The 22,994-nt window shown below is 40.5% G+C and overlaps 2 protein-coding genes across 2 annotated transcripts in view; both read right to left on the reverse strand.

The window, feature by feature from the left end:
• Positions 1 to 2,201: 2,201 nt before the first annotated feature.
• Positions 2,202 to 4,073, reverse strand: LOC131791048 (uncharacterized). The gene has a single exon (XM_059108361.2). It carries the CDS (start codon positions 3,845 to 3,847, stop codon positions 3,086 to 3,088), a length of 762 nt encoding a protein of 253 aa, XP_058964344.1. The 5' UTR covers positions 3,848 to 4,073; the 3' UTR covers positions 2,202 to 3,085.
• Positions 4,074 to 5,602: 1,529 nt separating this feature from the next.
• The window catches only part of LOC131791047 (fibrocystin-L), a 42,524-nt gene continuing 25,132 nt past the window's right edge, over positions 5,603 to 22,994 (reverse strand). Inside the window, exons 27-41 of the mRNA XM_059108360.2 lie at positions 21,923 to 22,668; positions 21,297 to 21,515; positions 20,471 to 20,686; positions 19,858 to 20,334; positions 19,245 to 19,450; positions 18,789 to 19,020; positions 18,138 to 18,317; positions 16,368 to 17,803; positions 15,063 to 15,903; positions 14,194 to 14,583; positions 12,644 to 13,606; positions 9,393 to 12,289; positions 8,517 to 8,934; positions 7,425 to 7,706; positions 5,603 to 6,936 (exon numbers count right to left, since the gene is read on the reverse strand). Of these exons, the coding sequence (XP_058964343.2) occupies positions 6,743 to 6,936; positions 7,425 to 7,706; positions 8,517 to 8,934; positions 9,393 to 12,289; positions 12,644 to 13,606; positions 14,194 to 14,583; positions 15,063 to 15,903; positions 16,368 to 17,803; positions 18,138 to 18,317; positions 18,789 to 19,020; positions 19,245 to 19,450; positions 19,858 to 20,334; positions 20,471 to 20,686; positions 21,297 to 21,515; positions 21,923 to 22,668 (9,697 nt within the window). The 3' untranslated portion in view covers positions 5,603 to 6,742. The remainder of the gene's footprint in view (positions 6,937 to 7,424; positions 7,707 to 8,516; positions 8,935 to 9,392; positions 12,290 to 12,643; positions 13,607 to 14,193; positions 14,584 to 15,062; positions 15,904 to 16,367; positions 17,804 to 18,137; positions 18,318 to 18,788; positions 19,021 to 19,244; positions 19,451 to 19,857; positions 20,335 to 20,470; positions 20,687 to 21,296; positions 21,516 to 21,922; positions 22,669 to 22,994) is intronic.

Genomic DNA, 22,994 nt, shown 5'->3' on the forward strand with positions numbered 1-22,994 from the left:
AAAATTGATTGTGTTCAAGCTGGCCTGATCTCAGGTTCGCAAATTCGAGGTCGAAAGTCTTCTTTTGCATTGAAAGAGATCGTGATGACTGCCTTCATTGGAAAGCTTTCCTCCGGTCTCTTAAAATTGTCTTGTCAACTGACGGCAATGTAAATAATTTCCTAATCAAAGCGCTGATGATAACCGGAGCCAAAACAAATCCCGAACAATGAAGTCTCGAGCTGTTATGCTTTCTTCGTCATCCGAGCACTATCAGTTAACTGTTAAATAACAGGTACAGGTACATACTTTTCTATCCTGCCCCAGGCTCTCAATTTACGGGAACGAGTCAAACAGCACGGAAAAGGAGAGAAAAAGAGGGTTCTGGGTCAATTACCCGAAAACCTCGCTTGATTTGGAGCGTTTTTCTTTTTTTGAGCTTCTAGTGTCTGTCCAAGCGTAATTAAGCTGTTTGTTTCGAGTAAAATTCTCTTCTCTTTCCTTTGATTGTGAGTGTCTTAGAGAACTTGGACTAAGAGCTCATTAAATATAAGCATGCGTCATGGGCTCAGAGAAGTGGATGCGCATGTTTAGAAGAGGCCCCGCGCGAAGGAGAGATTAATAAAGCTTTCCGTGAAACCTGCTTCACAAGGCTGGTCTTAAACAATACCCTACTAAATTCCTCGCCCGCTGACAACTCCTAGGTGTTCTACCCGACTTAAAATTATATTACAGTACGTTTTTAAATTTACATTCCGTGCTTTATTTGTAGATTCTAAACTGCTTGATGTGAGGCTTGGATTCCACTTTTTTTGTGTTTTGCGGTATCCCATTGAAGTGTGGTTTTTGCTTTGAGATGAAACAAGGACCCAACTGATACATGCTGTCCCAGAGAGCTAAGATCAGAACCTTTGAATACCTGAGACCAAGAATTTAGATATGGCTCAGTGTTGAATGACAATATGATCTCTCGAGGAACGGCAAAGATTTCTGAAATTTTTTCAAAAGGATAACGGACTAATTAGGGTGTATTGGAAGGCCATGAGGGATTCCAGTGAACCTCTTTCCAAACAAAAAAGCGCAGGATTTTAACTTTAAGGGTTCCAGGTTCGAATCCCCCGCACTAACATTCAGTTTCATTTGTTTTTCCGATGATATCTCCTTGAAAATCCTCCCTTGGCCTTATGGGTAACTAATCAATTTTCCTCAGTTCAGATTTTCACTGCGCTTGTTTATTTATTTACAAGAGATTAAAAATTGGTATGTATTAATTGTTTACTTGTTTTGTTTTAATATTCATGCGCTGCCCACAAACAACGCATAAGTGTTAACTTTATCTACACCTCATTTGAACGATGTTTCCATAGTCTGCAAAAATTCCACACAGTATATCAATTGGTAAACCAATCTCGCCTCTGACTCGCCCAAGTGGCCTATAAATTAAATTTTTGGACTTTAACCGCTACTTTTCAACACACCGAGCATCAATTTCCTTTAACTTCTTAGTGCGAAAGACAATTAGCTAAAAGGGAACATCTTTGTCCTTCGAATCAAAGCTGACCTGACTCTTTTTCGTATCTCGATAGTCGGCGACAATTACATGACACGACCTCAATTTCAAATTCTGGATGGATTCCTCGGTGGAATGGTCCTTAAACATCAAACTAAAAAGAAAATTAAATTATGCGCATCATAGATGAAGATAAGTTTGAAAACATCTGAGCAAACAAGGTTCTGTACTATAAAAACAGATTTGAGCTATATCTCCTATAGTGTGGAGTGAGCTGGCTTGAAAATTTCATTTCAATTTCGTCCGAGTATTTTCTGGTGTTGACGTGTTTTATCCTCATATATGTACAGCGCTTCGTAAATTCGCCTTATTCATCCAGCAGACGTATTTTGTTGAATGCCGGGTTGTATAACTGGTTAGTGAGTGATAATTTGAAAGGAATTTTCAAATTATTAGAATGACAAAGTAATAAGGCTTACGTTGACAAACAACTGAAGTATGCAGACGATCGTTTACAATGATAGCTGGAAAAATGTGGTTTCGTCCTCAAGTGTGTTTTGTTAAAACTGCTCTTAAAATATCTGGGGAGTAGAAAAGTTTTAAAAATTATTAGTTCTCTCTCTAGTGCTAAACATAATAGAAAGATTGCCTTCCATGTACTCTGTAAACAATGCTTTCATATATAATTTCCAAACAGGTGTGAAAAGGAACAAAACGAAACCAAAATTGCCGAAATGACCTCGCAAGAGATTTTAATTATATGTTAAATTGAAGCACCTCTTTGCCTGGTGTAAAACGCGTAATAACTAACAATCATGAGTGAGTCAATTAAGAGGAATTAAGGCGGTCGCTAATTCCTAATTACTTGGGGGCAGGTAGAAATGCAAACTCAACATAGATGCAAGAGTCGCTTCTGTAAAACCGTTCGTGTAATTTAGATGTAGGAGTGCTACTTCACCAAAAAGATAATTCGATTCCTGCAGAATGTTATTTCTTTTTAATTAGATTGCCACGAGAATAAGGCGTCATTCTTGTGTCAGTCATTCGTATTTCATGCACACTTGTTTACTTTTTTTTCTTTTTCAGATGCAAATTTCCACCGTAACATCGCTTTGTACGCTAATTGACACCTAAACGCGAAAAGAAAATTATGATTAGTAATATATTGGTTCCTGTCCAAGCCAAGAAATTTATTATTCCGAGAACTAAAATAGCTAATTTTACAGCTCGGTTGAAATCGGGCAGTAATTCTGGTTTCCTCTCTCAAAAGTTTTATATAAACAGCTTGTTTTAATACTATATGTTACGATGTACATTTGTACAAGCTGAATAAAATTTCAATAACACATGAAGATTGATTTTTCTGCTAGACGAACAATTGCAAGTGTATATTAAATTTTTTAGGCTAAAAACGCACCATGCAACATCTTTTTATCAAGACATGAACGCCTCTCGTTTTTGTCCAACGCGTTTCATACTGATGTATATCATCCAAAGTATCATTTTTAACGGAAACGCGTCGATAAGGGCTAGTTGTACATGTAGATGGTAAAATCCGTGAAAAACGTCTCTTAGATTTTCATGAAATTAACAGCGTCACTTTAGCTGTAGAGATTTCATGTCACTCACAGCGTCTTCAACATTATGATCTCCTTCCAAAAGTTTTATCACCTCCTCGAACTGAGGGCTACATTTTACATTCGCACAAAGCGAAAACTTTGATGTATTATCGGTGATGGTGGGCAGAATGGTTTGTCTTCGGCTTTGCTTCCCTTGCCGACCCCGCCATTTCATTGCTAAGCTTCTTGCTTTAACTATTGTTGTAATAGAATAATGTTCTTTAGCATCAGAAGGAATAGACAGCGACCTTTTTCTCGATGTAACCATCAACAACGATGGCGTTTCACTTCCACGTCTTTTTCCAGCCGTAGGTAGCTTGCCTTTTATCATTTCTATCGCTTGCCCTGAAGGCTTTGTTGGTTTAACTTTAGCAGAAATGTCGCCAACTTTTCCTCTTGATTTTGACGAACTGATACCTGGTTTTGCGTTTGAGCGAGATAACTGTAAAGGCTTCGAAGAGAAATTTACTTTCTTAGAAGAATATTGTTCGATTAAACTCGATCCCTCACGACTCCAATGTTTTGTAACATGGTAACCCGCAATCGAAGGTACGACATCAAGAGTTTTACTTCTCTCTCTCGACTTCAGTCTTTCTTTTCCAATCCCAGTCATTATTGATTCATTTTTGGCACTCTTAATGCGATTTGTACCTTTCCCATGTGTCATTGAAGGTGCCATGTTATATCTCCGTAATTCCAAAACTGGATCAACCTGGGTAAACAGACCAGTGTGTGGCATGTCTTCGAAAAAACACGTTCAAGATTGTGTAAGTCTATGTTTTCAACAACATACCCAAATCACTCTTTCCCATCGCGATTCAAAGGACCCTTTCTCTTTGTCGAGTTCTTTTTGTAATGATAAAATGAATGGGCTATTTTCTCATTACGACTAACGCCAAATTAAAAGCGTCTTTTATGTTCGCACACCCGTCTTACCTCAGCTATTGTGCGGAGACTTGCATCAAGATGTGTCTTCTTTCACTGAAAGCCAAGCGTGTCACATTGACAACAAAATGTAAATTGCCTCGATCAACAATAGGGTTACTGTCAGCTTAGCCTCTTGTTCTTTGTACACTTCGCTTGTTAATTGTTTAAATGTTGACACTTGTTTCGGTGAATTCGAGAAAGCTGATTTTCAAATTTGGATCTCGCAGACAATTGCACAGCTTAATTCTTAAACAAACTGACCACGAAAGACGGTGGTGAATTATTTACACAGGAAACATAATAGAGTCGGTTAGAGAGGACTGTGCTTTTTCTTTAAACAATGAAGTAAATTATTAGACAAAAGTTGGCTTTATATTGTACTGTACTTTAGTATATGAGACATGTATATTCATTGTACTAATTAAAGCGCATTCGAAGAAAATTGTGGTGTTATTGTGTACCAGCCCTGACTGGGGGGTCATCCCCTTTTCTTATATTTCTCACCAAGTACAAAAATTTCGCTTTAAGTTACGATATTGAGTCAAATTTGGCGTCATGTGAAATTACATGTGAATGCAATAGAACTATGAAATGGTTGATCGCTCGGGTATGAAAACGCTTAAGAAGTGAGAAAAGGGGCGAGGAGACTGGGGTGAGAGTGGAAAAATTAAATGCGGATTGCAAATAACGAATTTGAAAATTTCATTCAGCTACATTACTAGTAAAATATTATCAAAATGGCAAAACGTTGACGCAACTTGGTTGCATATTATGTCCCACTGACTCGCAGATATTCCAGTATGACACTAAGAAATTATATTTTTTGAGTTAGAACCTAAATTTAAACAGAATCTAATGGCGCACAGTTCGTTACAAAATTTGATAAAATCTTAGTCTTCACTGCACCGAAAATACGGGGCTACAATTAGCATTGACTGACAGGTAATATACATTCGGAAGGGATTTTTTTGACGAAGTCTGATACAGTGCTTGGTAAAAGTGCTACATTTCAAAAAACTTTCTGAGTGAATGGAATACGGAAAGTGAGAACATCTGCAGAGCACTTTCAAAAGAGCAATGTAATCGTTCATTTCACGATGTGGTCAGTTCAGATGCGAATCGCGATGTTTGGACTACATTCTGCTAGTCCTCTACAGGCGAGTTTAGTTTTCTACAGGCTTCCTCTGGAAAGTGCTCGGTAAAATACAGGACGCTTATTCCATTATAGATTTAGTACCTAGTATAGAAATATAAGTTATAATTGACAAATTTTAGCTCCTTTCTAAGATTTTGTATATCGCTGAGTTGAAACTTGTTTGATTAATGATTCAGAACTTAATGAAAATAAATTGGATGCTTAGTGACACAATACAGGTTAAGTACAAAAAAACTAAAGAAACACATATATCAAGATTTAAGAACTTGCTAATTTCGTGAAATAGCCGCTTTCTAATGCCCTGAAAACATCATATTCATGGTCCAACTGGTTCAAATGATAATCTTTTATTTGACTGTTTTTGGGCTTAATCGTTTCAGCTCTTAGTCCCACAAACAATAAATATTGGAGCTAATTCATTTCCTCGAGCGCTCGAACAATTGACTAATTACAGCTTAATTTACTAAAATGTTCTTGAGTACTCGGATAATTGATTAATTAGGGCCTAATTGTCTTTTCTCATGTAATATTCAATGTACGGTGATTCTCGTAAGACAGCCTTTTGAATCACTTCACGCAAGGGTTGGTATTTCTTTAATGCAATTCACGTGTGGTTAACATTCATGTACTACACAATTTAATTGCGCCCAAAATTTGCTTGCTAAGGTTTTTCTGCAGTTTTCATAAGTGACGGGTCATTATTTATCACCTGAGAGGACGGGGGATCGAAGGATTTTGGTTGTGTCACCCACCCCTCCCCCCCTTCCAAGGCGTTATATAATCACTGGTCAGAGGGGGTCCATCTTTCCTTTTACCCTTCAATTCAGTTACATTCTCACGGACATTATTGGGGTGGGTAAGGTGTCTCAAAGCGACAATGCACAGACACAGCCTTCATTTATTAACATATATATTTGAAAAATCTCCTCAGTATACAGTTCTGAAAAAGTCATATAAACCAAAAGTATGACTGTCTCCTATTTTTCATCAGCTCTAAGCTTTTAAAACTATTCCGTGTAAGTTGTATATTTAATGTGTCGTGCACGATATGCATTATTATAAATATGGTTATAAGTGCTTTCGCGTAACTTGAAAGGAAGTACTTTACTGTGAGTGCGTTCGGAATATCTCATTTAAGCGACAGAAGAGGCCCCTTTGCTTATTTGAATATTCCAATATTATAAGGCACGATAATCTGGTCATCAAGTTGTGGTATCTGAGAAATGCGTGAGGGTAAAAAAACTGATACAAAAACGGTTTAAAACTGAGTAGAAATCAAAAATTAAAAATGTTTCACCGAAAATGGAGCTAAACCAAGAGAGGATTCTCTCTTAATTGTACCTTATAGGCAATGGATGCTCATAAAAAATAAAAATAACGTATGAAAGAAATTATTAGAAAAGTCAAATATTTGCAACAGAAATTTTCTCAAAACGTGTTTTTTTTCGCTTCTACATCGTGTGACATATTTACCTGTAAACGTTCTCGCTTTGTTTTAGACCTTGAGGTGAGATATATCACACGAGATTAAAACACTGCATTAGAAGATTATCACTTCTTTGAAATCTTAGACACTCTTCTTGTCCTCGCATTTTCCATGGCCCTGGCCTTGCTCTTGGTACAAATCGAAGAGTGCTGTTCTTCATCCTGCTCCTTACAAACATCCCCACAGTATCCCTGTGTGTTACACTTTTTGCACCACACTTGAGCTGGTTTACCGCACAAGCAGAAATACTCGCAGCTCTCTGTCATAAAGAGATCAAAACAAGTCTTAGCTGTCAGTGTTTGCAGATCTAGAGTCACTTGAAACAATTCACCGTTCGATCATCATGCATGCGCATGATTATGATTTTCGAGAGAAATATTAGAGAGAGCAAATCTCACCAGGCCCCCCGCGACTTCTGATCAAGTTAGTACTTTCCCAAGCCGTACCCTCCTAGAGAATCCACGATAGTGATCACTTCATTATAACGAAAAGCACTATGCAGCCAAATGAGTAGATTTTTGGCTTCCTACACCTATTTTCCGTTGCAATTTTGGTCTAACTAATACTGGAATTCCAATTTTTTTGTGATGGCTTCAAGTGTATTACCCATCGTGTTTTCCTTCGTTACTTTCTTTTCCGATATCTTCGACATTTTTGTATAAAAAAAAAATAGATTGATGAGAATAAATAAATAAATAAACGAATCTCGTGCCATTTCTGATTTCAAAAACATTTCAAGAACTTTACCTGCGCCGTGGAACACTTTGACATACACAGTCTTCTTATAAAGCGCGGACAGCACCAGCTGTGTCTCTGTTCGGGGGTCAATGATTTTCATTTTTCGCGAAATAAACAGATATCTCACTGAGCCAAGGTAACCTGGCAACGAGTGATTGATATCCTCCCTTAATTCTGCCAATGTTCCTCCTTTCTTGGCATTCACTATCCCTGCCACGTGCGCCAGGATCCCCATCTCTGCGTTGGGTCGAATAACCTTTATTTGCATTTTGCGTCGCTTAACCACTTGGTCTACATGATACGAAGAGGAAAAACAATGTTAGATATAATATCAGATTTCGACACTTAGAGATAATTCAGGACAAACGAGACTAAGGAATAGTCTGCACTCAAGACAGACTCGCAAAAAGATGCTTATACTTCTTACCCTAGTATACCCCGACGAGGAGTGTTGTTACCTCCCCATCGTGTGCGCAGCCCCGGATGATACCCATCCTGAGCTGTTCCTTTCCTAAGGGTATTTTAAGGGATTACCCATTTACACCTTGACGATGAAAAATATTTATTTTATTCCTCAGTTATAGGCGAGTGATTTTCTACAGCAGGTTTGTAAATTTTCCCACGCGTGTTTACCCCTTCCAATGGTGCCTCTTTCCCTTAGGATATTCCGCCTATTTACCTCAGATACTTCTTATGTGATAAAGATCAATTGATTGCTCAACGATGAAGAAGTAGTTTTCTAAAGCGGATTCCTCACCCCCCCTCTAATAACCCTCTTATGGTGCCTCTACCCCTTATATATTTTAGCTATTGACCCACTACACACTGACAAGGCGGAAAATTAGTTTTACTCCTCTGGTTTTAACCGTTTACCTCCCATGAGTGATCAAGAGAAAATTACTCCTTACAAAATCAATACAATGTCAAGCATAGGAGTGATGAGAATAAAGAAAAATATCAATTAGGGGATTATCAGTTGATCCAACACCAAATTCTCCAAATCTATTTCATAAGAATTGTATGGCAGATAGTAAAAAGAATTACTAATGAGATCTTGGGAGTTAAAGGGTTAAGCAGAGATATCTTATAGCAAGTTCTCACTTGTGACCACCAGGAAACCCGGCATATTGAGCAGGTCAATGTTGTCCCCGACAGATGACGTTCGCCTACGTAGGAATGCCTCTTTTCTCAAACTCTCATCAAAGTCATCATCATCATCGTCATCAAGTACATCCCCCATGACCACAGTTTCTTCCAAAGCTGGCAACGATTTAACAGGGGATTGGATTTCAGTCCGAGAGCTTGTAGTTGATGACGAAAGTTCAGGAGAAGTGGGAGGAACTGGAGACGTGTCCGTATCCTCACTCGTCCGAAGACTGCCTTTGGAACTGTGGACCGGTGAAGATTTCCTGCTGATATTTGGAGTAGTTCTGGGTGTTCCTTGTTTGGACGGGACGGCAGAAAATGCAAGAATTGGTTTTGGACGATCAGCGTCATCTTTCAATGTCAGCTTTGGACTCTGCAAAATAAGGCATAATTTTCAGTACTTTAAGAATATTTTAACCCATAAGTTATTTGCATGTTCATTGCACAAGTACTCGCAAGGTTGTAGACTAAGTATGCTACCTAAGCGAGAATCTACACCAGATAAGGTGCTGAAGGGAACTCAAATGACGCATTATGACACTATCTATGCTTGATGTATCCACTGTGTTGATTCTTTTCACATTGGACGAAAAAGTGTGATTTTTACACGCACCTTATTCATAGGTGATCGGATTGTAATAAGAAAGCAGGTTTATATAAATTCCAGGTATCTTTTCAAGGCCAAACCTTCCAGGAGGAACGTAATGTTCTCATCTTCCCAAGAACAAAAATTAATAACATGACGAGGAACTCACACCCGAACCACAACAAGATTCAGAGTCAGTTATGCTGGTCAGACCGGTATTTTTCGATTTCAGTAAAAAATTTTACCTCAGAACTTGGCAGTGGTTCCTCTACCTCTTCAAAAGCTGGTTCTATAGTTTCTGCAAAAGCAACTGGAGGCATACATTTTCTTTTATCATCGCTTCGTGTCGACTCTGTAGAGCTGTGCACAGACCAGGTCGCACTACCACTGGGTTTAAGATACTTAGCTTCCACTCCAAAAGCTTTAGATTCTTTTTCTTTAGAATCTTTTCCACTGTCGATGAATATGTCCGGAGTTTCTGGTGGCGTTGGATTAACTTTGATCGCTCTGCCTTTCCGGCACCGACAGTAAATTACTATGACAACTATGAAAATTACTAAAAACCCTGCAACACAAGCAATAATGATGATATACAACGCCATGCCGTCTTCGTCTTTAGGAGCATCTACTACTTTCATTTGTTCATCATCCACCCTCATGATCGGTCGTGTTGTAAGAGTTGCACCATTAAATTCGAATTTCAGCCCCTCTTTCACGTCGTCCCAAAGGTTGTCTATCGTCGCTTGTTTCTTCGATTTGCGCAAAGTCATGTTAAATGTGGCTATGATGCTACCCTTTCGGACACGGCAGTCAGAGAAAGTCGCATCGGGGTAGATCTTAGATAACTGGTTCTCGCAGTAAGCCTGAAACTGCTCCTCCTTGCCTCCGATTACCTGATCGTAATCGCCGTCGAAGGTAAGTTCCACAGTTACCGTAACGAGCGGATCGTCATCGTTTTCATTGCAAGTTTTAGTCGACTCGGATAGTTGCAATTTACGCTGTGGTGCAAAGATCGCCTGATTTTCAGCCCAGGTAATGGCATCCAATTTGGAGACAGGATTAGAGGAGGAGAACATCGCAACGACATGTTTTGTTCCGTCGATAGGTGTCTCTTGCAGGATAGTCACACCCACGTCGGTAGCCTCCAGTTCGGAGTTGGCAGTTGCAATAATAAACTTCTCGTTGGCAAAACTAGCTTTTATTAAGCCAACTACGGACGAAGCACCGTCTAAAGCTTTCGGAGTTCCCGAGGAAAAAGTTGTACGTGCAAGTTGCGCACCAACGTCTGCACCCTGATGCGAGAAGACAAAATATACTTCTGTTTGCATGTTTGTAACTGGTGATCCATCCTTGTTAGCTAACTTCAGAGAGAATTCTAAGCCACATCGATCAGAAGACTCCCTGTTGTGGTCAGGTATTTGGTAGGTCAGCTCAGTCACAAATTTGGCGCTTTTCAGATAAATAAGCGACAAGAAAAACGCGTCGTTAACCTCGATGACTTCGTTCCAGTCAACATCCATACGTTTCCTCATCTCGTCAGTGAACCGAGATTTCGAAGAGGCAGTGATGTAGGCACTGATGAAAGCGACGTCAACAATGTCAAACGTACAGTCCACATCTACGTCACCCGATATCTTATTCGAACAAGAAGACACTGTCACGTTTTTACTCGGCACCGCCGAAAGTTCCTTATTGACTGTTCTGAAAACTTGAACCATAACCTCAGGGACTCCCTTTTTCTTGGAAGTGAAGGAAAGCTCGCCAACACTTTCCGAGAAAGCTTCGTATGCTGCTACTGGTCCAAATATGGTCACCACGTTTCCAGCCACATCATATGGTAAAGAAGTAAAAGCTCTTTCAAGCTGTAAGTCATCCGAGTCGAACTGAATCTCTACCTGTACTGCCAAGATTCCCATAGAGCCAGGGTTTACCCTGATGGGCATTTTCCATGTGTCGTCTTTATCAAGCATCGGGATGGGTGGGCCCTCCCTCTCTCCGATATCAACTTCACCGACCTTTGGCTCCAGGTTGCAATAGAAGGCAAATTCTGCTGTGACACTCGCATTTACAATGAGGCTGGCCGTAATAGTAACACGACTACTGCTGTCTGCGACCAAGGTCACCACGCCAGACAGTGCATCGATTTTTGCTGAACCAGGGTTGCTTGAGGAAAACGATAGCAAGCCACTGTAACTTGTGAAGTTGTTGATTAAATAGCTCGATCCATCATCCATTAACAATTCAGCAAACGCCGAGGTAGTTTTTTCTATAGCAAAACCACTAAGAGTCATATTGACATTTTCCAAGCCAAACCGAACGATGTTTACCGGCTTAAAGACCTTCGAAGACAAGGGCAAGTTAAGAACTGCAGCATGACTGCGCGCGAACTCTGCTTGCAACAAGACTTCTCCGCTCAAACCATTTCCTTCGATCGAAAACAAATTGTTTGGAGAGGGTCCAAATTCATATTTACCTCCTATTTGCTGAGCGTTTTTAAACGTAAAAGTAGTGTTATGATTACTAGAAACATCAACGACTTGTCCATTTGTCAAGGCGACAAGAACTTTGAGTAACACCCGCTGATAATGTCCGGAGATAACCTGTTTTAGTTCTGTGACCTTTGATGCGCCGGGAGTTTCAGGATAAGGCACAGCACTGACAGTAAGGTTATTACTGCCCACCACAGTAACATTGACTTCAACAGAATTGACATTCGTGACATGTACGATTAGTTTGCCTGTTCCGAACAAACTTCGGTCGTTTGCGACGATGAAAAGTCCGCCATTAGTAGTAGCGCTGAAGAGACCATTGGATTTCGAAGAGTCGTCAACCGTATAACGGTCCCCTTCTGAAGTGATGTCTATCTCCGTTCCATTCTCAAATGCTAAAAGCACCTCCAAGTCAGATTTGTGGGGAACGCCAGCCAAACCAGCGGGATTCAAGGGAGAAGCGATAAATGCATGTATCATTCGAGCTTTAGCAGTGTACATCCCGCTGTCATCGATGTTAATGACTCGCACCCTCAGGTGAGCAGTGATTTTCTTCCTTTTCCCAGGGTCTAGACTGCTGTCACTCACAGTGACTTCCAAATTGTGCTCACTAACTGTTTCAAAATCCAACTCCTTTGCTAACGTGATGACACCTGTCAAAGATTGCAATCAAAAGATTTTAGAAACTTCTTACCTCTGACAGAAAATCTCGAAGACCAAAGAACCGACAACATATGATCAGTACCAGAAAGGCAAAAATTTGTCACATAAAAAACTGCGTTGACTTCATTAGTAAGGAATATACTTTAAGGAAAAGGAGAGAATTGCATTGCATGGAAAAAGTCACTTCACCTTGCTCGCAGAATGCATAAAATCTACTTTTTGTCATCACTTATTAAAAGATTGAAGTAAGTCTGTTGCGCATGTTTTATAAGTACGAGGAACAAGAGGTGACTCCCTAGGTTTCATGTCTTTATGGTACTGTGCCTACTGTAGCTCTAACTTACCCGTGACGTTGTCAATATCGAATGTTCCAAAACTGTTACCCGCAGTCAAGGAGTAAGTCAGAACACCATCTTCACCGTAATCACCGTCAGTTGCATTCACATCAAAGATAACCAAAGCTATGCTGGTGTTTTCGCTTAGATCTACTATTTGGTTATCAGCATGCTCCAGGAGCGGTGCGAAGTCATTCACGTTCTGTACAGTGATGATCAAAGATACTGAACTGTTACGTGGGACAGGTGTTCCTCCGTCCTCAACAAATATAACCAGTTGATAGGTTCGGTCTGCGGTATGGTTTTGAGTTTCTAGATCTAGGTCCTTAGCGGCTCGGACGATGCCTTGTTTGGACTCGATGCTGAAGAATCCTCGGTCGTTGCCGCTCGCAATAGAATAGGTGAGGTCACTATTGGATCCTGAATCAGGATCATTTGCCTCAAGTGTGATGATTTCCCCCCCAGTGGTAACAGTCTCGTCGACAGGCTTAGAGTAAAAGTTTTTAACGAAGGTAGGAGTGTTGTCATTAACATCCTTCAAGCTAATATGAACAGTGGTCGTTCCAGATTTGCGGCTGCTTGTTGCTTGGTCTCTCGCTGTAACAACAAGATCATATGTAGGCTGAACCTCTCGATCTAAGGCGGCATCGTTGGTTATGATACCACTTGCAGCATCTATCATGAATCTTAGATCGTTGTTGCCGTCAGTAATACTGTAAACTATTTCTCCGTCTGCGCCAAAATCCGCATCGGTAGCATTTGCATCGTAAATAACGCTTCCTTTTGCAATGTCCTCATCAACTATGATTGACACATCAGAAGATGCAAAACTTGGTGCGAATTCGTTCTTGAGAATCACGTGTATGATGAGTGTAGTGTTTGAGGATAGCAACGGCGTCCCAGCATCCTGTGCTCTAACAACCAGAGTGTGCGTCCACGTTGAAAACTTCCTGTTATCCATATCGAGTGAGGCTTAAGGATGGAAAACGTTAAAATAAGAAACTGTTGTGGAAACACTCTTAGCTATTGTGATACGTTGAAGACCGAGTTCCCAACTAGGAAGGGACTTATTCTAAAAAAACGATAGAAAGAGTTTATAAAAGCTTATAATGAGTTATTTCCTGAGAGTCACCACGTCACACAGAATGCACTTTTGTTTTACAAGTGCGAAGAAACATCCTTCATTTGTGTATGTTCCCAGTTTTTATTCAGCTAACTGTTAGGTGAGCAGAGAAAGTGTAACATTCAATGCTAAATGTATGTCCAACATTTACATCATTGGTTTATTTGATATTTCACCGGTTGAAAACGTCCGTAAAGATTAACAGATAAAGGCTAGCTAATCAATTTTTGCGACATCGCGTGCTGTGTTGAAAAAGTAATTGCGAAACCTTCAGTGCATGAACTACAAAACTGTTTGGACTGTCCCTCAGTAAGGGCCAATATCTAACTTCGGTGGATTCAATGGAGAAAAATCGGTTAAATAAAGGAGCTGAAGAGGCAAGAATTTGATATATCATTGCAAGTCACAAGCTTCAGGAAATCAGTCATTTTCTTACCGTTTAATGTGAGCTTTCCAGTGGAAGAGTTTAAACTCCATAACCCATCGCTAAACTCTGATGAGTTCCTGAGTAAGATTGAATACGACACAAGACCATTCAAACCACCATCGGGATCCGAAGCAAGGAATGTAAAAACTTCTAATCCAACAGCTGTGTCCTCGTCAACATTCACTTCATACCGAGACTGAGAAAATGTGGGTGCGTTATCGTTCAAGTCCAACACACTCACGTACACGGTAAAAAACGCATACTTCACGTTTCCCGCTTGGTCGTTATCACGCGCGTGGATTCTCAGAGTGTAAGATGGGGACGTTTCGTAATCGAGTGAGGATGCAAGCGTCAATTCTCCAGTTGATGCATTGAGGGAAAACTTCCCTTCGTCGTTACCTGCATGTACAAAAATTACCCTCAAATGAGCTTACTACTCATAAAAATAGTAAACACGCGAGATTAACGCGGAAAATTTTAACACGTATTTGGATTCTTGTTTTCGGTTTCTTTGTAATTTTCATCATCAACGAGTGATAGATGACGAAAAATAACAAAAATAACAAAACCACATAAATCTTAGACAGGAGCTTGCCTAGATATTTTGGTTGATTGAAGGGTAAAAACTGATGAGAAAAACACTTTTTAAGCCAAACGTTTCGAAGACTTCGGAAGTTGTAGTTCAGAGCTATTCAACGGAAAGAAAAGCAGAAGAAAGATTAAATGACATGGGAAAAAAGTCCCTGATAAAAACAAACAAATTTGCAGAACTGACTCATCCGTTAGAAGGCTTCAATGGGTGAAAGGCACTGAGCCGGAGAAGGATGTTGAGAGAGAAAAAAAAGAAAGAAAAACTGAATTGTCTTCCTCGTACCCACCTGAGCTAAAGGCAAAAGTCACCCGTCCCTGCTCCCCATAGTCCTGATCTGTAGCGTTAACATCAAACACAAAAACTCCATCCCCAACAGGCACATTTTCGGCAAAACTGAAGTTAAACGAGGAGTTATGTTGAAGCTGTGGCGTGAACTCATTAACAGGCGTGATGCTGATATTGAGTGTGACGTTTGTGTTCATACTTGGCGTTCCCATGTCTTGAGCAAGAACAACTAAAGAATGATTGAAATCAGGAGTCGGTTCTTGATCCAAGTCCACCGAAGCATTTACTTTCACCTCTCCTGAAGTGCTGTTGATGGTGAATATTCCCGCTTCATTCCCGTCTATTATGGAATAAAGGACTTTACTGTTTAAGCCTTCATCAGGATCGTTAGCATTGAGTGTGATCACGACGTCACCGATAGCTGCATTCTCTTGGATAGAAGAGGTAACTGATGGGTTGTTGAATGAGGGAGCATTGTCATTGATGTCAGAGACGGTAACTACTACCTGTCCGTCTGTGGACCGCACCTTCTCAGGAACGGCACCGTCGGAAGCTCGCACAGTGAGCGTAAAAACGGCAGTAGTTTCGCGGTCAAGCTCTCCGATAGTTGTGATAACTCCCGTCGTGCTGTTAATGGAAAATTTGTTCCCAGTGTTCCCGGCCACTAAAGAGAACGAAACATCTCCTTGAGAACCAGAATCTTGATCAGTTGCGGTAACCGTGGTAACGGTGGTGCCAATAGAAACGTCCTCTGAGATAGATGCATCGTAAGAACCGCTAGCGGGGTCAAATACGGGTGAATAGTCGTTGACATAAAGAACTTCGAAGGGCTGTGAGAGAACCTGGAGAACCAAAAAAGCCTTAAATTAGAGATAACTTTATAGCGCGAGCAACTAATTTCAAATTATATTCCCACAATGATCAATTAAAGCTGAAAAATTGACTTAAAGGTATTGAAAATCAAGGATTCTCAAAGATAGAAAGATGCTCGTATGTTCATCAATTTGTTGACCTGGAGTTAACGTAGATCGATAGAAAATACAGAGAAACTCAAGAAACTAACCTACATGATCAAAATGGGTTTAATTACATTGCCACTAAAGGTTGCTTCATATTTATATTACAGTTCCTGTGTCAACTATTTTCTGCGAGTAAGCAATTGTCCATTTTCATTCATGCTCTAAATTTTTTCCGGAAATCATTTTTCAGTTGCTATCTCGAATCTCTGGAAAATTTTGCTACTTATTTTTCTCGAGTTGTTAGAAATCAGTACAAATATAAAATTTAGAAGCATAACACTACATACCATATGGCCTTGGTTGGACTCGAATATTAGCTTATATCCAATGCCATAGAAAGAAACAGACAAATTGTTAAACTCTGCTCTCTCTTTTTCCACTGTAACGTTTACTACTCCACTTAATGTTCCATTCGAAGCCGATGGTTTGAGTGACGCAGAAATGGACCAGTCACCTTTCAGCGGGTGTCCACGCGCGCGTGTTCCAAGGTCGCGTACCTCCACCACTGGGGGAACTCCAAAGATTTCTGATTGGTTAGCTTTGTCGGGCTGTGTGATGACTTCTAGGTAGAATTCCCGCGCGCTTACGTTGAAAGTTTGTGAGGTTACGGACAGGCCTGAGTAGGATGAGGCTGGTTCTGTGATGACAGAGAATTTCATTTGACGTTCTTGAGCTGTGTCGAAGAAACTCAAATCTTGAAACTCTACGCGCCCTGTGGTTTCAACTGTAAATAATGTGGTACCGTTGACCACAGAGTTATCAGCACCGACCATTGTGGCATTTATCGACCAAGTTCTCCCTCTCCAACCAATGTTATCCACAAGCGAGTCTGGAAACGCATTCCTTATCTCTATAATCGGTTGACTGCCACAGATCACTGTGTCATTACAGTCACTAGGTTGTTGGACCAGTTTGAGATAAAGCACTCTTTCAGATACATTAAATGCCGAGGAATTACCAGAAAAGGCATAGCTTGAGGCTGGATCAGTTTTGGCCTTAAGTGCTAGGATGTAGTTTTCTCCAGAGAGGTCGATGCTGAGGTTTGAAAACAAAGCTACACCCTGGACAAACTCTACTTCAGTTGTACCATTTAGATGCCCATCATTATCTGTGGGATTAGCCAGTGAGGCAGTGAACAACCAACGACGTCGTTTCCAGCCTGTGTTGTCCACAATTTTACCGTTTGCTGAATCTCGAACTTCAATTCTGGGTTGCTGTCCGAAACTGACTGTTTCGTTCGCGTCGTCGGGTTGAGTGGTTATAGTAAAGTACAGGATTCTCTCCTTGACTTCAAACGACTGGGAAGTAGCGTTGAAGTGAGAGGCTGCTGGTTTGTTGACATAGAAGAATAATTTGTAGTCAGAACCGTTGTGAGTGATACTTAAATCGGTAAAATTCGCCCATCCATTAACTAGTGTCACAGTCACATTTCCATCTAACACCGCCATGGAGTCTCCGGTGCCATTCTGTATGGTTGCCATGACAGTCCAGTTGCTTAGGGAACCATGCCCTAAGTTTGTCACTAACTTTCCATCAACGTCGACAAGTTTGAGTTTGGGCTGTGAAGTGAACGGTACAGTCTCGTTCCCACCGCTTGGCTCAGTCATTACCTCTAATCTAGAAGGAATAAGGAAGCTAAACACGTTACTTGCTTCTTCTGCCTCCTTCTCAACTTGGACCTCGTCATACCGAAGTGTGGAGTTTCCCGTTATATTTTGTTGATCTGAAAGACAAACGCATGAAGATCGCATTTGAATAGGGCTGTTTTTCAATCCAGTGCTGGCATCGTGCTCAGATGGCATTTTGTAGCTGGCCCGTGTAATACTCGTCTTGTATCCTTAACGTTGAAGAAGTCATGATGAGGCCACTGTTGGACAGTTTTTGACAAAACTAATTTTTGACTAGTCTCTGAAAATTTCCCCCTGGATATGTTAGAATTCAAAACCTCTCTTTCGGCTGAATCAAAGTGCAACCCAAGCAACGCCCAAATGAAGCACTGATCAAACATTGGGCCTTCGAAAAGCTGCGATAAGGAGAGGGCATAATCAAGAACTTACAAGTCTCATTGGTAGCACGAACGCCTCCGGTCGGGTCAACAGGCTCAGGGATTGGATCTGTTATATCCAGCGACACGATTTCAGTGTTCAGTTGCCGTGCAAGCTGCCCAGTCTGTACGTTCTCCACTACTGAGTCTCCAATCTCTTTAAGCTCATCATAGGATGTAGTCTTGTTAACTCCTGTAAGAATGATTATGCAAAACATGATATATAACAAAGTACAAGTCGGTTCAGTCAGATATGATGATAAATAAGACCTTCACTGGGGCCCACATCGTGTTAAACACATGAGTCCTTATAAGAGGGATAAAGTTGTTACGATTGACACTTTTGGTGATATGAATTTTCATAGGAATGCACTCGAGTGAACATGAATGCAGAAATCCATAGTCTAATCCTAGCATGAACTTAGGGGGCAAAGCTCTTGTTTTATTTAGGATTATCCGAATGAAAATAATGTTTTCTGGCGTCGGAAAAAACTCCTCCTTTCATCCCTATGGTTTAACTTTCCAATTTCAAAGTTCCAAAAAATTTTCAGAACACCTCAGTAACATTTTTATAGTACTACCCTCAGCAAAAATAGATTATAACTGCTTAAAAAAATGTTTCCAAAAGATGAAAAAGGGTACCAAGATGTCACTCTTTTCATACCCGTGTAGTTTGATGAGGATGAAGTATTTGAAGCCGTAGGAGGATCGGCGATCTCAATTTCCACGGAAATGTCACCAGCGGATCGCCGTCGTCGCCGACTGTTGCCGTCAGCGCTTACAATGTTCACCACTCGTATGAGAGATTTGTCAATACCCAACAGATCAGCTAGGTTATTCACCAGGTTCACTTTGAAAAAGTCATCAATGGAGACAGCCTTCATTCCAATTTGTACCTACCCATGGAAATTTAAATTTTCAAAAAGGTTTTGAACACTGTTATGAGAGTCAAACTTTTAACGTCAGAGATCTGATTAATAACACGCGATTCGAGGTGCGAAACATACTCTTAAAAATTACTTTAAAAATTATTTTAAGGACTATGATGCAGTTCGATATAAATCCTTATAAACGACTACAGTTGAGAAAATAAATTCGTTCATGGTAGTAAATCTGTTACCTTGACGACAGGCATAACATTGATGTCCACCGGTTCGGAACCGCGCAAAACGACAAATAAAGTGGCAAGTTCACGATCGTAATAGTTAGCACCACTAATACTGGTCAGCGGTGGTTCAAAGTAGTCATTAGGAGCATTTGCGGGCTTGTCAATTAAAGTGAATTCTGATCCTTGGAGTCTTGCGTTTGTTGGATTTATAAATCTTCCTGAAAAGGAAAGCAAACTCAAATAAACCCCTGTGCTTTAAGCGTTAAGAGTTTTCTTTAGGTCATTGTATCCTTGTGTTCCTCTGTTTATCATTCCCGCAATTTTTTCCTGTTGTTCTATCGTTCGTTCGTAAACAAGGCACAAAGAGATTGGCAGACAAACAAGAACCCAGACAGAAATATCACGATAAGGCAAATCGTCATACAATATTAATTAAAATACTTTAAATAGTAGATGTATTTATGACAGTGTCTCGTTACTTTTATCATTTGTGAAAGGTCCACGGCAATTGTAAGTTGAGCACTCATAAAAAGAAAGTGTTGTCATCCCTTTTTCTTTTCTTTCGTCATATCACGGAAATACCTGTTTTGAGCGCCTAAATTTAACAGATATAAATGGACCATACCTTCCCTGTACACATCCTGTCTCTGAGGTCTCTGATAGAATATACCAACACGGACTGCAGTTGAGGAATCACTGTTTAAAAGGTGAAGCCTGAGTTTCTGGGGCTCATTACTGGTAAAGTACAGAGAGTAATTTGTTCCAGTCGCCACTATCCCGTAAAATGTCGAAATCCTTTCTTGGCAAGTGTATCCCAAGCACCAACCGTGATCCATAGGGCCATTAAGAAGGTTGACATAACCATTTGCGATCAGCGCCACTGGTGACAATCGTCTGGTCTCCGTATCAGGATCTAGACTTTCAATAACTAACATCCTGTAGTCAATGTCACTGCACTTGTATGCATTCCAGTCACCATACCACGAGCACATGTTATGATCACGTGTGCCCCGAACAATTCCTTTATTTGCAGCAACGGCTGACATATCAAGTCTAGTGCCATCGGGCAACGTCGTAGCAGGTTTCGGAACGCGGTAATCACCTGTGCGAAATGTGAAGTTTGTAATCAGTACAGAACAATGTCACCATATACTGGCGACGAGAACCAAATTTGTTTAGACTTGACGTGCATAATTAGTTTTCTTGCCTACGTAAAGCAAGTGATACGTACAACATACCTAGTCCGTATCGCTTATCTCCGTCCCATTCGTACTCGGCCTTAGAGATTACCGAACCCCCAACAGCGCCTGTGAAAGAACCATCAAGATCTCGGATAAGGATTTGCCTCCTGGCGTCACAGTCCATATCCACGCAATCGGATGGGTTGACCCACCGAAGTGTTGGCTCGTTTAATAGCAGCTTGGATTCTTCGTCAACTGATATAAAATGTAATCCTAGAAGATGAAGTCAGTTATCAATACGCTTAACATTGGAAACAAAAATGTGATACCATGGTGGAGCTCAGAGAAAGACTTTTCGAAGGAATAAAGTGATATATTTTTGTTGTTCAATGAGACACAAGCCAGAACAAGAGTTTGCAGGGTTAGAGGGCAGCAAGGCAGGGAAAACTCAAAGGAAAGTGGATGATTAAAGATCTGACAAATCATTTTATGATGTGCAGGCTGCTACAGTCTGTTTTAACTCTCGGCTCTAGATATTTATCTTACTCAGTTATTTAACCTCTGCTGCAAGTCTTCCTTCATCGAGAGAGATTTTTGCGACTTAATTCATCACACAGTAGCGTTAACCAGGTGTATGTGAGTGAATATTTTTGCAATTGAATCTGGCCTGTTGAATTAAAACATCTCTTTACTTATGCTACTATTCTCCGCTGTTTTTTCCTTCATTCGCTGTCTACGTCCTGAGTCTTGCAATTTATAACACTTATAAGAATTTTTTGGGACGATAAATACGAATATATCCAAACCCAGAAGTGGCTTAGATCAAGATACAGTCGCGGCTATTTGGGAAATTATTTCGAAATTATGCATTGAAGAAACAAACCTCGCACATCCATGGGATGTATAATGTCTCCAGCCCACTCGTTTGACATGATCGCTCGATGTCTCTTCCCGCAAGTCTCTTGAAAACCGAAGAAGGTCACCTCGTGATACAGAGTATAGCCATTGACGGCTGAATAATCATGAGGGCTTTCCCACGTCATAATCGGTCCACGTGCAGGGGCTGAACTGAATTGTGACGTAGTTATTCCAATTTTTCCGCCTGACAAGAGATAAAATAGAAGTATTCTTGATGAATGTGAAGGTTCTAAGTTCCTTTATACATTTCTTAATGTGTGACGTCTTACCAGCCAAAGGTAAACGCTATGTAAAAGATCCAATATTTTTATTCTGTCTAAGGGTCTGAATAAATAGTAACTAAGTCATGCTATTTATTTCCTCCAGTTACGTCCGACAACACGTGTGAGGTGTCACGATATGTTTTTAGGAAAGGAATAAAAATAGGGTCTTGATTCTTGATCCTTAGTGTTTGCTGGTCGTCGAGGTCAAATCAGGAAACAGCTTCACCAAAATTTTTCAGGATAAATTAAGGAGCGTTGGTCAAATTGAAGTGAAATTTTCAAGGTAGATGCAAGGCATAAGCGTTGTGTTTAAGTAAATAACTCATACCTCCTGGTGCCTTTTTAGCTCCAATCCCGCCATATGGTTGCCTGGCGTATGGTACGATGCTGTCATGCGCACAGTCGTAACCAGGACTCGTGCCCACGATGAGTGTGTTCCTCACAATAACGTACTTATCAGCAGTCGGGTGCGACAGAGCATGCGGACCCCACACATTAGGAAACATACCCACCGTGTTCTCCACGGAAATGACGTTGTCTATTATAACACTGGGCTCACCGTAAAGGAAGATACCATAGTCGAAATTTCTCCAAGTCATGTAACCAGAAAGCATGGAACACCCCTCAATTTCTATTTCGTAAGGCAAATGCATTCCATGCCAGGCACCGTGTACTTCGTTCCCCACAGATATTCCTGGACCATCCGAACACTTCTCACCACTAATTTTAAATCCAAACCGTTCACTCCCAGCCACTGTGTTGTTGATCAAGATGACGTCTTTGGCTTGGTCTACCTCTATTGCTCCTGGCCATTGCAGGTTTGATTTATCCTTTCTTCCGTTGTACGTGTGTATTGAGAGAGAATAAACTGCCAGATTTCGTAGTAAACTGACAAACTTGCCGATTACTCTTATCGAAGGGCCGACTGTGTGGTGGACAATATTGTCCTTAATTGTCAAGTTATTGGTCCCGAACACACCGATACCAGTGTTGAAACCATCGTGAAATGAATTCCCACTAACATATGAGGTATTCCCTTCCACGTCGTCGGTATTGAGAAATGCTAAAGCAAATCTGAGAAAAAGAGAAACGATTTGTAACCTGAGAATTCATGACTCACGATTACGACTCAACTCCTAACCCCTGGTTGGCAAGCTAATGAAAAGGAGGTGCCTATTTGAGAACCGGAAGGAAAACGATCAGGGCCTCTTGGGGTCGCAATTACTCTGATAGGTTGCTGTGCTAAGTTTGAAACTATTGAGCTCCAAAATTCTTCTTTTACATAAATTTTTTTGCATTGACCATATATTTAATTTAAGAATTTGAAAAACATGCCTCTGTATCATCCCCTTAAAACAGAAACTTAAAGAGGATAAGGATAAATATTCAAAATTATTGTT

This window comes from Pocillopora verrucosa, chromosome 8 (genome assembly GCF_036669915.1).
Source record: "Pocillopora verrucosa isolate sample1 chromosome 8, ASM3666991v2, whole genome shotgun sequence".
Lineage (NCBI taxonomy): Eukaryota > Metazoa > Cnidaria > Anthozoa > Scleractinia > Pocilloporidae > Pocillopora > Pocillopora verrucosa.

Coding starts and splice junctions, on each gene's coding strand:
- LOC131791048 (XM_059108361.2), bottom strand. CDS start 3,847: ATGCCACACACTGGTCTGTTTACCCAGGTTGATCCAGTTTTGGAATTA.